The sequence below is a fragment of the Bos taurus genome, chromosome 16, assembly GCF_002263795.3.
Source record: "Bos taurus isolate L1 Dominette 01449 registration number 42190680 breed Hereford chromosome 16, ARS-UCD2.0, whole genome shotgun sequence".
Classification (NCBI taxonomy): Eukaryota; Metazoa; Chordata; class Mammalia; order Artiodactyla; family Bovidae; genus Bos; species Bos taurus.
The window spans coordinates 67,068,514-67,083,600 of record NC_037343.1 but is presented as its reverse complement, the minus strand read 5'-3'; the positions used below and the strand labels follow the sequence as shown (position 1 = coordinate 67,083,600).

Below are 15,087 nucleotides of genomic sequence, written 5' to 3'. Positions count from 1 at the left end.
TGGTGACTAGGGAATAAGAGAGGGGACAGATAAATTGGAAGGCTGGGACTGGCATATACACACTACTATATATCAGACAGGTAACTAATAAGGACCTATTATATGGCACAAAGAACTCAGATAACTAACAAAGATCTACTGGATGGCACAAAGAACTCTACTTTATACTCTAATGACCTATATGGGAAAAGAATCTTAAAAAGAGTGGATACACGTATATCAGATTCACTTTGCTATACTCCTAAGACTAACACAACATCGTAAATTGACTACAGTCCAATAAAAATTAAAAAAAAAAATACAGTCAATGGCAAGTGTTGATGAGCATGTGAAAAAAAGGAATCCTTGTACACCTTTGGAGGGAATGTAAATTGGTATAACCTCTATGGAAAACAGTATCACAGTTCCTCAAAAAACTGAAAATAGAATTACTATGTGTTCAACAATCTGAAGAAAATGAAATCACTATCTCAAAAGAGACGTCTGCATTACCATGTTCACTGCAGCATTATTCACAATAGCCAAGACAAGGAAACAAACGAAGTGTCCATGGATAGATGACTGGATAAAGATAATGCGACATATGCAAAACTCTACATATAATTTAATGTTATTATTAAACACTATTATTCTACAATATATAATACTAATATTAAATACTATATATATACACACATATATACAGTGTTTATGACTGGATCATGGAAAAAGCAAGAGAGTTCCAGAAAAGCATCTATTTCTGCTTTATTGACTATGCCAAAGCCTTTGACTGTGTGGATCACAATAAACTGTGGAAAATTCTGAAAGAGATGGGAATACCAGACCACCTGACCTGCCTATTGAGAAATCTGTATGCAGGTCAGGAAGCAACAGTTAGAACTGGACATGGAACAACAGATTGGTTCCAAATAGGAAGAGGAGTTTGTCAAGGCTGTGTATTGTCACCCTGTTTATTTAACTTATATGCAGAGTACATCATGAGAATCGCTGGACTGGAAGAAACACAAACTGGAATCAAGATTGCCGGGAGAAATATCAATAACCTCAGATATGCAGATGACACCACCCTTATGGCAGAAAGTGAAGAGGAACTCAAAAGCCTCTTGATGAAAGTGAAAGTGGAGACTGAAAAAGTTGGCTTAAAGCTCAATATTCAGAGAACAAAGATCATGGCATCCGGTCCCACCACTTCATGGGAAATAGATGGGGAAACAGTGGAAACAGTGCCAGACTTTATTTTTCTGGGCTCCAAAATCACTACAGATGGTGATTGCAGCCATGAAATTAAAAGGCACTTACTCCTTGGAAGGAAAGTTATGACCAACCTAGATAGCATATTCAGAAGCAGAGACATTACTTTGCCAACAAAGGTCCGTCTAGTCAAGGCTGTGGTTTTTCCAGTGGTCATGTATGGATGTGAGAGTTGGACTATGAAGAAGGCTGAGCGCTGAAGAATTGATGCTTTTGAACTGTGGTGTTGGAGAAGACTCTTGAGAGTCCCTTGGACTTCAAGGAGATCCAACCAGTCCATTCTAAAGGAGATCAGCCCTGGGATTTCTTTGGAAGGAATGATGCTAAAGCTGAAACTCCAGTACTTTGGCCATCTCATGTGAAGAGTTGACTCATTGGAAAAGACTCTGATGCTGGGAGGGATTGGGGACAAAAGGAGAAGGGGACGACAGAGGATGAGATGGCTGGATGGCATCACTGACTCGATGGATGTGAGTCTGAGTGAACTCCGGGAGTTGGTGATGGACAGGGAGGCCTGGCGTGCTGCGATTCATGGGGTCGCAAAGAGTCGGACACGACTGAGCGACTGATCTGATCTGATATATATGTGTATATATATATATATATATATATATATATATATATATTTTTTTTTAGTATTATCCAGCCATGAAAAAGAAATCCTAACATTTGTGACAACATGGATAAACCTTGAGGACATCATGCTAAGTGAAATAAGTCAGACAGACAAAGACAAATACTGTCTGATCTCTCTTATACATGGAATCTAATAAAATCAAAGTCACAGAAACTGAGAACCCATTAGTGATTGTATAGGGAGGGGGTTGGAGGTGGGATAAATAAGTGAAGGTGGTCAGAAAGCACAAACTTCAAATAACAAGATAATAATCATGATTACAGTTAACAATACTTATTGTATATTTGAAAGCTACAAGAAAGTAGATCATGAAAGTTATAATCACAAAAGAAGTGTGCAGCTGTGTGAGGTGATGGGTGTTAACAGTGTGGTAGTCTGTGTGTGTGTGTAAAATCCTTATGTTGTTCACCTTACAGTTACGCAATACTATATATCAATTATATCTTGATGAAACAAAAATAAAAAAGAAATTTCTAAAAACCAAGTGAAACATTAAGAAGAAGCTAGAAGGCTCAAGATAAGATGTTATAAAATTTAGGCAGATGGTCTCTATGCAAGAGTTGTTACCACATCGTTTTAAATAAAGAAGAAAACAGGTTACATAATGTAAACATGACAGTTTTTATATCTGCCTTTCTGAAATGAAAATACTTCCTTGCTTTCATAAATGTATTATGGGGCATCTAAACAACAAAGGAATACATCCATTGACTCTTCCTTACAACTCTTACGTTCTGTAAAATGTATGGGCTGCTCCAGTTGTTCCATTAAAACTGCAAGGTCATGCCTTCACTAAAGAGATGGTCTTGGAAATGTTCTCTCACATATTTATCTGTATTACATGCAACACAATGATTCAGGGAGAAAGCCAGTAAAAGCTTTAGAATTTTCATTTTTATTCATCTCCATTCACTTTATTATACACAAACATGTTAACTAAAGGTGACATTTTTGATTATAATTGATGGTGGGTAACTATTAATGATGCTATCCTTTCACCAAAATTATTTCTTTGAAGAAAGCAGTAAAAAGGAAAGGAAGGTGCAAACATGGGGATGAAAGAAAAAATAATAGGAGGTGGGAAAGAAAAATCCTACCCACAAACAGAAGACTTAAAAAAGAAAAACAATTTACCTAATTGAAAGAAAAGACCAGCATGTATTTCTTTTTCTGTCTCTGTTCCATGCTTCTCTCCCTTCCTTTTTTCACTGTTAAGAATTTCCTTTTTATCTCCATAGAATCTGAAAGATTTTTTCCTATATTTCTACCACCTATATTGGTCTAGAATTCAATTTCAAATGCCTTGATTATTCTCAACTAATTGTGATGTAAGTGGAGGCAATGAATAGCCAGTGAGCTGAGGAAAAATCAAAGAGCTGAGCCCCTTACCTGTCACTTCACAAGTCAGTGTAACACTCTGCTTCTCTTTTACTTTCACATCTTCAAATGTATTTTCACCCATGATGTGAGGTGGTACTTTGAAAAAAAAAAGACAGAAAAAGGAACAATTATAACAGCAATTTGGTTATTTATAGGTATCTATTTTATATTTTTTTATTAAGCTGTACCCTTTAAAACAATCCAAATTCTCATTATTATTTGTTTACTAGAATAATGTTACCATATTGCTTGATCAATTCTAAGATAAACTATAAAGTTACATGTCATAAATTCAATTATAATGAATTTTATTATATGTAAATCATAAAATCCAGATAAATCTGTCAAGAAGTCAATGAGTAACAAAATCTATGAGACACTTATTTCTCTCTCTACAATTCAGATACACACTCACATTAAAAAAGTTATCACAGCCTTAGAACACTGGTGAACAATTGTGAACTGACAAGACATGGCATTTCAGCCATTTTAATCCAACTGATTACATACAAACCATTCTAACATTGAATTCTTGCCAAGAGTGGCAATCCAGGGGCCAAAGAATATATAAATATAAGATCAAGCTGCAGATAAATGTTAAATCTGCTTCCAGAATGTGTTTAAGACAATTTTATTTTTTTCTGCTGTTGTTCAGTCACTCAGTCATGTCTGACTCTTTGTGACCCCATGGACTGCAGACTGCAGCACGCCAGGCTTCCCTGTCCTTCACCATCTACCAGAGTTTGCTCAAACTCAGGTCCACTGAGTCAATATTGTAAACTGTATAAATACCTAATACTGAAAGCCGGAAGATTTTTCTTTCTTCACCAGCTGCGTTTCTTACAACACATGTATACTGGCCAGCATCTTCTGTTCTGGTCTGCATCAATCGCAGAATCCTACCTCCTGGAGAAGCAAACCACCGGATGACTCAAAAAGAAATCTGCAACTTTACAAGTTTGCCATGCAATGCTGAATTTTAGTAAAATTTAATCAATTCACTTCAAAGTCTTTTAAAATGTATTTATGTCGAGTTTTTAATAAATATCACATTTTGAGGCTGTATATAACAGAATGGATAATTCAGAACAATTTTCCAGTTTAGTGGACAAAGAAAGTTAATATAACCCAGGTGACATCAAGCAAGAAATGGAGTTTCACAGAGGTGATGTTTGAACATAGTCTTGCAAGGTAAGTATACTTTAACACAGAAAGGAGTCAAAAGATACCACTGTAGCTGGAGCATGAGGATACAGAGGTAGAAAGTAGGTGTGGCACTTAGAACAGGGGAGAAGACAGTGAGAGATGAAACTAGCTGCAGTGTGGCCAATTCTGAGGATTCTGTGGGTCTTCAAACGCTAAGTTAAGGAATGTAGGATTTATTATGTTCACTAAAGGCTATCGCTATCACTAAGTCGCTTCAGTCGTGTCCGACTCTGTGTGACCCCATGGACGGCAGCCCACCAGGCTCCCCCGTCCCTGGGATTCTCCAAGCAAGAACACTGGAGTGGGTTGCCATTTCCTTCTCCAATGCATGAAAGTGAAAAGTTAAAGTGAAGTCGCTCAGTCGTGTCCGACTCCTCGTGACCCCATGGACTGTAGACTACCAGGCTCCTCCGTCCATGGGATTTTCCAGGCAAGAGTACTAGAGTGGGGTGCCATCGCCTTCTCTGCACTAAGGCTATGGAAGTATGTAAACAAACAAAGTCATGGTATGATTCATACTTCAGAAAAACAACTGTGACAGAATGTTTAGGAAAAGATTCCCAGTTTTCCATGGAACATATGAAATGGAAACATTAGAAAGAATACTACACCAACAACCCAGATTGGAATGACATCAATTATACAAGAGATGGATGAAACCATGAAGACTGACAACCAGTTTTCAATTTGAGTTTCATGGAATTCTAGAGCTATTTATATCAAAGTTTATGAGGGCCACCTCCCATATTAGCATGACTCTAATTTTTTTTCCTCCTTATATTCTGAATTCTACATAATGAAGAAAGACTGGTAGACTAGGAATGAAACTGATATGCTGAAGGGTGTGATCTGGAGGAAAATTCCTCTTAAGGATCAAGGAAAGAGGAGTCAGCAAATGAGACTGAAACAAAGCCAGCAGAGAACAAAGACATATGCTGAAAGAGCAGAGTCCTTGAAATCATTTGAGAAGTAATTTCTAAGAACAAAATGTATATCATTTCTTAGATTTAGTAATAATTTTTCATTTGGTATATTTTTGCTTAGTACCCTGAATTTGAACTAAAACAATTGAAATGGTTAAACATAAAATTTTCTTGTAAATATTCACCTGGATCTGAATTCATCAGGAATTTCCATCTGCTTTCTGTTTTTATAAACAAAGCAAGTCCTCATTGAGCTTTTTTTTTTTTTCCCTTTAAGCAACCTACTTATCCTCAACCCATTGAAAGATGAACTTTGTTTAGTATCTACTACCAAATTTAGTCTTTTCTCTCAGTTGAATTTAAGTAAGCAAAGTTGAATACAAAAATTCTCTAAACATGTCAAAAAACATATCAATTAGGAAAAGATTCAAGCACTCACTGCTACTTCAAATTAGTGAGACTGTGAGACCATAATATGATGCCGGTTGAAAGATATTATTAAAACAATACAATTTTTATGAGTAATTGCTGGCTCAGCAAACCTCAACCTCATAAATCTCATGATCTTTCTTTTCTCTTTGTTTCCTGGTCTCTCCCTCATAAAAAAAGATGACAGTAAATTAGACTTAGATGGAGACATTTCTTGTACCTATTAAATTTTATAGTCAGCTATCTGTTCTTGGCAGGTAACTTCATAACAATAACAGAGGCTTCAACAATGAAAAACTTGACTTAACGTCTCAGGAGAACTAATCTTAATGAAACAGGAACGTGCAGCTGATCAAGGAACGAGTCATACACCATTCATCTGATTCTCAGTCATCAACTGCACAGCACACATGTTCAGACTGTAAAACTGAATGACTCCTCTGGCAGCGTCACAAGGTGAAATACTTCTACTGTGTTCGCTCAGGGATCTCCATTTGCTAGTCAAGCAAAACAAAACTATACGATAAAACCAAAACACTACTCCTGTGAATCTATTATAAGCCAGAGTACATCACTCTGTCTTGACTTTTTCATTTCCAGGAGCTCTAATGTAGTTATATTTAAAAAGTTTCCTACTTTTTCAGCAATTGAGAATGCAAAAACAAGGATATTTTTAAGAGAAGAAGATAAAGTGTCCAGGTTTTTGGTAACCAAATTATAATAAAATCTTTGCCATCAGTGTGCATTCTCTAAGATCAACAGAGGATGGAAGTCTCAAGAAAATGAATGCACTGTAGGACATGGGAAGGTTTCCCAGGATAGGGAGACCCAAACTTTTTAGCAGGTTGTCTATGACAATAAAGGCAAACACGTTATTGGATGCTTAGGATATAAGCAGGCACTGTGTTAGCTGCTTTACACATATTAACTCATCTTTATAAAAACCCCTAAATACTACTACTATCTTCACTTACAAGTGAAGAACGGAGGTTAGCAAAGTGAAGTAACTTGCCGGAGCGCATAGATCTAGTGTTGTAGGTAATGTGTGCATGCTCAGTTGTGTCTAACTCTGTGACTCCAAGGACTGGGGCCTGCCAGGCTCCTCTGTCTATGGGATTATCCTGGCAAGAATACTGGAGTGGACTGCCATTCTGCTCTCCAGGGGATGTTCCTGAGCCAGGAATTGAACCTGTGTCTCCTGTATCAGTAGGCAGATTCTTTACCACTGGGAAGTCCATTATAGGCAATAAACATTGCTAATAATTTTTTCATTTATATATTTAATTATAGGCAATGAATATAACAACTACAGCAATGGAAATTTCTCATTTAGTCCCTATCATTTATAGACCAAGATCTTGAAGAAATAGATAATAGGATATTTAGATCTAACTCAAATACTAGGAAAATATCTTTTCTGAAAAATCTTTCAAAAGTGGGAATTTAAACTTTGAATACCCTTAGGGGCAGGGAGCTCATTACCTCTTAAAATAGTTCATCTTGACTTTCAACAACACAAATATTGTTTTAAAGTTGTTTGCATTCAGACCCAAATCTGTCCCTAGAATTTTCCATACATTAGCATTACTTTTAACCTCTGGAACTACATACAACCAACATAACCTGTTCTACCCCATGGCTCTTCAAGTATTTAAATGTAATTTTCACTATGAGATAATAAGGTTACACAAAGTTTATTTTTTCAGATTAAATGGAATCAGGCATATAGCCTATTTTCCAATTATTGGCCATCATGGTTATGCTCCATGAAAATATTGTCAATAAATACTTCTTACATCTTCCTAATGAGTAAGATAAGTCCAGAGTACAACCGGTCTTGTCTTACTGGTAAAAATATATTCAGGTGGCAAAACACTGTATTTGCTTTTCCCAATAAAACACCTTACAATGCTAATGCATACTCAATCACTAACACAGTTCAGAGATCTTTTCATATGAAGAATTCTGAAGCAATATCTCACCCTAATTTTCATCACTGGTTTTTGAAAGCGAGTACAGGAGTCTACTTAACTTTCATTTTGTTAGGTTTAATTCAGAAGTTCCAGAGTAAGATGTGTTTGAATTCAGATGTCTTCATTAAACACATTAGGTATTCTTCTAAGTACCCCTGCTTTTTATTACCCACAGACTTGGAGAGATTATTTTCTTAGTCTGTATCCAAGTCATTAGTGAAAGGAGCCAAGGGTAGATTCCAGGGGCATGCCCCAAGACATCTCTCTCTACACTTATACTGATCTATGAAGAATAAGATAATAGATTTTCCTACATAATTAGATGAGGAATCAGCAGAGTATCTTCTATAATAAAGTCTTAGCTCAAAAGAAACTATCCCATCTTGGAAATACAAATCTCACTTAGAATAGCCATGAATAAATTCAAACACTTTGTTTGAATATGGAGATATGTTATATAACATTATACCCTCTAGGCTCTGGTTTCAATTCCAGTACTTCTTTTCATTCTTCACTTTTCAAATTAGTTTGTACTCATTCTAGCATGAATGCTCTGACATCCCCATGAATTAAGTAATAATCGAGTGCCAAGACTACTCTTTCACAAGGATCCAGAAATATTTAGAGATTTTCCCCATTGTCCTATAGCTTCTGATGTTCCAAAGTTTTTTCTTAATATGATCAGTAGGTATTATAGTAAGCAGTTAGCTCAAAAAAGGAAAAAAATAAAACATGGAGATATGAGAAATTAAGGATAAGCTGTGGCCACAGGAAGCTAACCAGATTACCAAGCTACAAGAATTTTTAATACCTGAGAGGATTCGCAGGGAGCTGCTAAGGTTGACGGGCCACCCATCTTTAAGCCACGTAATTGAAGGCAGGGGAATTCCTGAAGCTTCACAATTTAGCGACACTGAGCTTTTTTCCACCACACTTATATTTTCAGGTGTCCTGTGGTTTCCAATGATGCTTGGAGGGGCTGTAAGACAAAGCACCAAATTCTAAATAGTTTATTCTTAAAAATGATTTTCTGGGCAACACTAGCAAAATAAACAATGACAACAATGAGATGATGATGACGATGACTGTGACACTCCTGGAAGTAAAAATGTGAAGGAGCTGCCTGAGAGTCAGAGAGCAACTAAGAGGGGCAGAAGAGGGGGAACCCAGAACCCTAGAGAAGACTGGAGTGACCAGCTCCTAGAGGGCAAGTGTGCCTTGTGGACAAAAACATGTGAAACACACAACGTGGGCTGAGAAGACAAGTTTGGGCCAAGAGCAGAGTGCAGTCAGGATAGTCCGAGGAGGGGTGGCAGGTCACATTGACCCAACAGGCTTGGGCAAGTGCAAGGGCTGGCTTAGAGGAGAACTGGCATGAAAATCCAATTAAGCCAGCACCAGAAGGAGAGGAAACAAGGCTCCACACAGGCCTTGAGTGCCTCTATATGGCCCTCAGTAGTCCAGGGAAAGTTACCCTCCATCATGTTTTCCTTCGTTACAGAGCAGGGCCAGTGGCGCTCTACTTTCAGAGTCTCACAGAATTGAAGCAAGCAGAGGACTGAGTCAATTGGAATTTATCATAATCTGAGATCTTGATTTCTCAACATCAGTCTTGCCTAGGAAATTTTATGACAGCCACTCTTGTTAATACATCCGACCTAAATGTTCTTTCCTAGAGGATTTATCAAATAAAGTATAAAACATTCAAGTAATGCAATAAGCACCTGTTAAAAAGAATGAAAAAAAAAAAAAAAAAACCACAGTCTAACTAAAAGATACATAAGACTGATTTCTTTTCAATCATTAGCTTTCACACATTGCTTGCAAACTATACTGGACTTTGTGCATGTTCTAACTGGAATTAAGTCAAAAAACTAAGTCTATTAGATTTACCATTGATTCTATAGATTTAAAAACCCCAATTCAAATTATATGCATACAAATAGGTATCACACATAAATAGGAGTACATGTGTGTCTGATCTATTCCTACTGACATTTGTGCTCATTATTTAGAATTGTAAAGCTGATTTCAATACAACTTATGCCCAACTGAAGCTGGGTCAGTAAGCTGTAAGGAATCTAGGTTTACACTTATCAAGTCAGCTAATGAGGAAAACACAGAATCAAGGAATATCACTTGGGATGGCATTGGATCAAAAGTATTTGAAAAAGATAATTATCGACTTCACAATGTGCTTTTCTAAAAGAATATCCGATATATGCTTATTTCAGCAAAATAAGAAAAGGGAGGTCAGGCATAGCATGATAATGATGAGACTGATCTAAAGAAGTGATATGTGTGTAGAAATTTGTTGCTGTTCAGTCATAAGTTGTGTCCAACTCTTTGCAACCCCAAGGAATGCAGTATGCCAGGCTTCCTTGTCCCTTCCAGATCTCCTGGAATTTGCTCAAACTCATGTCCATTGAGTTCATCGTGTCATCCAGCCATCTCATCCTCTGTTGCCCCTTTCTCCTCCTGCCCTCAATCATTCCCAGCATTAGGGTCTTTTCCAAATAGTAGAAAATAATAGACTATAAATAAAACACTCAACACCTGAGGTCTATATCTCCCATCCAGGAGGCTGTAGATTATATCAGCCAGTTAACAGACTTAAGGAGCCTCTTTATACTTACTGTGTACACTTAAGTCATATTTTCTGTCAGTCATTCCTGCTATATTCATAGCAACACACACATAACGGCCTGTGTCAGACACATGAACATTCTTCAGCTGAACCACACGACCTTCATCCATTATTTCCATTCCTCTTCCCTTTGTCAAAGGGCGGCCATCTTTCATCCAGGTCACTGCTGGCTGAGGAACACCTTCCACCTCACACTCCAAGGAAACGCTCTTTCCTCGAGTTACAATGATTTCAGTAGGGTGGCTACCACTGTTGGATATAGTTGGTCGAACTGGGGAAGAAAAAAAAGAAAAGAAATAGGAAATGTTTGCTCAGATGAGGCCGAGTACATATGTGCTATGCTCAGTCATGTCCAACTCTTTCTGACCTCATGGACTGTAGCCTGCCAGACTCCTCTGTCCATGGAATTTTCCAGGCAAGAATACTGGAGTGGGCTGCCATTTCCTTCTCCAGGGGATCTTCCCGATCCAGGGATTGAACCCACATCTCTTGCATCTCCTGCATTGGCAGGCAGACTCTTTATGCTTTACCACCAGGGAAGTCCAAGTCTTATATAAGAATTTTCATCAGGCAAAGTTAAAATCATTTTTCATGTCAAAAAATTAACTACAAAGCAAAGACCTGGGACTAATAGTCATGGCATTGCCACATGATAGGTGGCATTCTTCTCCAATGTTTCTAAATGGGTTCATACCTAAACTCAGTATAGTAAGGAAAGAAAGTTGCATTAGCTACTTTTCCTGCTTTGGAGACATTATACAAATATTTGAGCTATCATCACTTGTAGCTCTAACCTATGTAAATCTTCCTAATACTAATTTAAAATATGTATGATAATCTAGTTCATGACCCAAAGTCCATTACCAATTCCTTTCTTCCGCCCACTAGAGGAGTTGGAAAAACTGAGACTGTTTCTCCATCTTTAGAAATTGTGGTGACTGAATGAACCACTGTAGATCTAAAAAATCTGAATAGAGGTCTGCTGGCAGGGGTAAAGTGAGGGGGCAGATTTGCGAAATTTTTTGCTCTCCTGCTAAAAGAGAAAGATAACATCCCTTCTCCTTCTTTTTGCCGTCAGTGTGGACTTGACACTACAAATACAGAAACCAGAATCTTGAGATCACAAAAGGACCAGGAGAATCCTAGATCTCCTGTCCTGTCCTAATAAAAGTAAGATGCTGACCAACTCCAGTGACTGCCAACCTCAGCTTCTCATTATGTCAGAAAATAAATCTCTATTTGTTTAAGCCACCAATGGCCAGAGATTCTGTAACCTTACAGTTAAATTCACCTAATGGAACCTGATTCCAAGAAAGAAGATTAAACAAACTCAAAGACATATGTGGGGTGGGGGAAGCAAATGGACCCATGTTAGTAATTCTGTATTCGAGTGCCTATCCTGTTATACACAAGTCATATGACCTCAGCTAGTCATGGAAACTTCTCTGGGCTTAAGTTTTCACTGATAAAAAAGGAAGGCCAAATTTTTGTCTCATATCATAGTTCATGTAAAAATTAAATGAGATAATGTACATATTTTATACTTTAAAATTTTACATAAATTAAATAATCTTTAAAATGGGATATGTGGGGGAGTTTGGGGGAGAATGGATACATGTATATCTAGGGCTGAGTCCCTTCACTGTTCACCTGAAACTATCACAACATTGTTAATCAGCTATACCCCAATACAAAATAAAAGTTTAAGTTAAACAAACAAACAAAAAGGCATATTTTTACATACTGTAACTATACCCAATGATAAAATGCCATTCTCCCCATTTCATGTCTACCATCCTGCCCCCAACAAATTATAGCCACATTGTGAGTCTGCCATCAGCAAGTTGATGCAGAATGGACAGCTGTATAACTGAGTAAGTACTAGCTAGAAATAAATAACTTCTCTCTTGTTATGTCAACACAATTTAAACTTGTGGCTCTTATGAAAGGTGTACCTATCCCTGCGTATCCAGAGGGGACTGGTTCCAGGATCTGACTCAGAAACCAAAATCTGAGGATGCTCAAGTCCATTATATAGAAAATGGCACAGCATTTACATATAACCTTTGAACATCCTCTGTTATACTTTAAATCATCACGAGATTATAATACCTTATGTTATGCTATGCTATGCTAAGTCGCTTCAGTCATGTCCGATTCTGTGCGACCCCATAGGTGGCAGCCCATCAGGCTCCTCCATCCCTGGGATTCTCCAGGCAAGAATACTGGAGTGGGTTGCCATTTCCTTCTCCAATGCATGAAAGAGAAAAGTGAAAGTGAAGTCGCTCAGTCGTGTCCAACTCTTAGCGACCTCATGGACTGCAGCCTACCAGGCTCCTCTGTCCATGGGATTTTCCAGGCAAGAGTACTGGAGTGGGGTGCCATTGCCTTCTCCAATAATACCTTTTAATGATATGTAAACAGTTGTAAATACAATGTAAATAGTATGCAAATAGTTTCCTGATGCCCAGAAAAATTCAAGTTTTGCTTTTTTTAACTTTTTGGACACTGAAAAAAATACTTTTGATATGCAGTTGGTGGAATCCATGGATGTGGAATTTATGGATAAGCAGGGCCAAGGAGGCCAACTATATAACTATACTACTTTGAATCTTAAAGATATAAAGAAAAAGAGAAGGATGGAAAAGTTGTTTGTTTTTTTAATTGTGCCAAAGCCTGGCTAATCAATAACTTACTGTAAACTTGCAGACTGTAGTCTTTCTTTGCAGTCCCAGCAACATTCGATGCCATACATGAATAGAGCCCTGCATCAGATTTTTCTGCAACTGAAATCTGCAGCTGCCTGCCTCCAGATAAAATTCTGACTCGCCCTGCAGAATCAGCCAGCACTGGGGAGCCTGCAAGAAAAACCAAGTGGCAGAATGTGAAGCAAACATATACGGCATTTGTGTATATACTTCTAATGAGTACCAATACATATTTATTTACTTCCTGTTCACATACTCAAAAGGCAGAGGGTACTGTATAATAATCTATGCAAAAAGGAAGAAGAGGAGGAGGAAGAGAAGGCTATCTTCTGCAAACTTTTCTTTCAATCAATATTGCATTTAAAGAAAACATATTTCGTAAAATAAATTTTTAAAAATCTCTAAGTAAAACAAAAATTATTTCTTAAATCAGCTAAAAATTCAGAAGATTTGGTACTTAAAGGACACATATTTGTTGATGAATAACTGAAAATCTGTTGAACTTCAGAATTCAATTTAACATAATTACAAAACTGTCACATATACCAAAAAATGCTTACTTTAGAAGATAATTTTTAAACCTATTTTAAAGAAGAAAAAATAGTTAATTGAATGGTGGATTTGTGATCAGTATAGCTGCCCTTTAAATTAATTTCTTCTTGGGACTACTCTCAAATCTGAAGATTTTCACCTTGACAGTACAGAATTATCGCATGTGACACATTTAGCATAAAGCAAGTATGCTGTCTAATATTTTAGTATGCAAACTTCAAATGAGTTTATTAATAAATTGGCATATTTTTCAAATAAAACATGAATTTATTTAATATTTATACTTAATTATATAAATGTCAAAAGATGAAAACTAACCTTTCTTCTTCCAAATGAGATTTGGGGGAGGAATACCACTTGATTCACACAATAGACTAATGAGGTGTCCTTCAATGACTGTAAGTTGAGCAGCTTCATCAGAACCAGAAATATTTGGCGGTACTGAAAGATTTTTTTAAAAAAGGAAAAACACTATTTTAAGAACAATTATAAAATTTCCCTAATGCTTTGCATGTTAAAAAAAAAAAAGGTTCCCACTCAAAAGGAATGAAGAAATAATCTAGCACTTGCAGCTGACATATCAACACCACATTACAAGCCAATTGTAAGATATAGAATGAATATATAATAGCAGATTTCCCATTTTCACAGACAAATTTAATTATCAAAATACTCAGAGTGACATAAACAGATGATATAGTATATTATGGATATTTAGACACATTAAATTTGAAAAATGAAGACATCTATCAAGTTTAAACTTAACCCAGCCATTTGCACCTGTGAGCTTTGATATCTCAAATGCTGAACAGAATCAAAAAGCATCAGGCACACAACATAACGTAAAGAACAGGGGCAAAGCTTCCCATGTGGCTCAGTGGTAAAGAATCTGCCTGCCAAGCAGGAGACATGGGCTCGATCTCTGGGTAGAGAAGACTCCCTGGAAAAGGAAATGGTAACCCACTCCAGTATTCTTGCCTGGGAAATCCCATGGACAGAGGAGCCTGGTGGGCTACAGTCCATAGGGTTACAAGAGTTAGACACGGCTTAGCAACTAAACAATAAAGAACAGAGGTGAGGAATTTGATCTAAGAAACAGATATGTTCCCAATCCCAGGTTGCCCAGTCTGTCTCCCCACCGGCCTCCAGCCTCTCCTTGGAACCTTCAAAGTGAAATGACTACCCAAACTTTTCTCTAAGAGGCTGAGTCTGCATTTGCTGGCCAAATTCTCCCCTTGACACTCTTCTGGCTGCAGTATTATCACATGATAGATGCTTGTTCTCCTAAGCTCCTGGGAGTTGAGGAGTGGGAGAATCCTCACCCTCAAATGCAGTTTCCAGCCATTGTTTAACTACCTCCATGAAACTCTCTATTTCTTTG

The 15,087-nt window shown here is 37.3% G+C and overlaps 1 protein-coding gene across 3 annotated transcripts in view; it reads right to left on the bottom strand.

Annotated features, from left to right (window-relative positions):
* Positions 1-15,087, bottom strand: part of HMCN1 (hemicentin 1) — a 540,104-nt gene that overhangs the window by 162,135 nt on the left and 362,882 nt on the right. For all 3 annotated transcript variants that reach the window (XM_010813560.4, XM_024976236.2, NM_001192537.3), the window contains exons 43-48: positions 14,025-14,147; positions 13,143-13,304; positions 10,436-10,717; positions 8,611-8,778; positions 4,061-4,174; positions 3,278-3,364 (exon numbers count right to left, since the gene is read on the bottom strand). In XM_010813560.4, the coding sequence (XP_010811862.2) occupies positions 3,278-3,364; positions 4,061-4,174; positions 8,611-8,778; positions 10,436-10,717; positions 13,143-13,304; positions 14,025-14,147 (936 nt within the window). The remainder of the gene's footprint in view (positions 1-3,277; positions 3,365-4,060; positions 4,175-8,610; positions 8,779-10,435; positions 10,718-13,142; positions 13,305-14,024; positions 14,148-15,087) is intronic.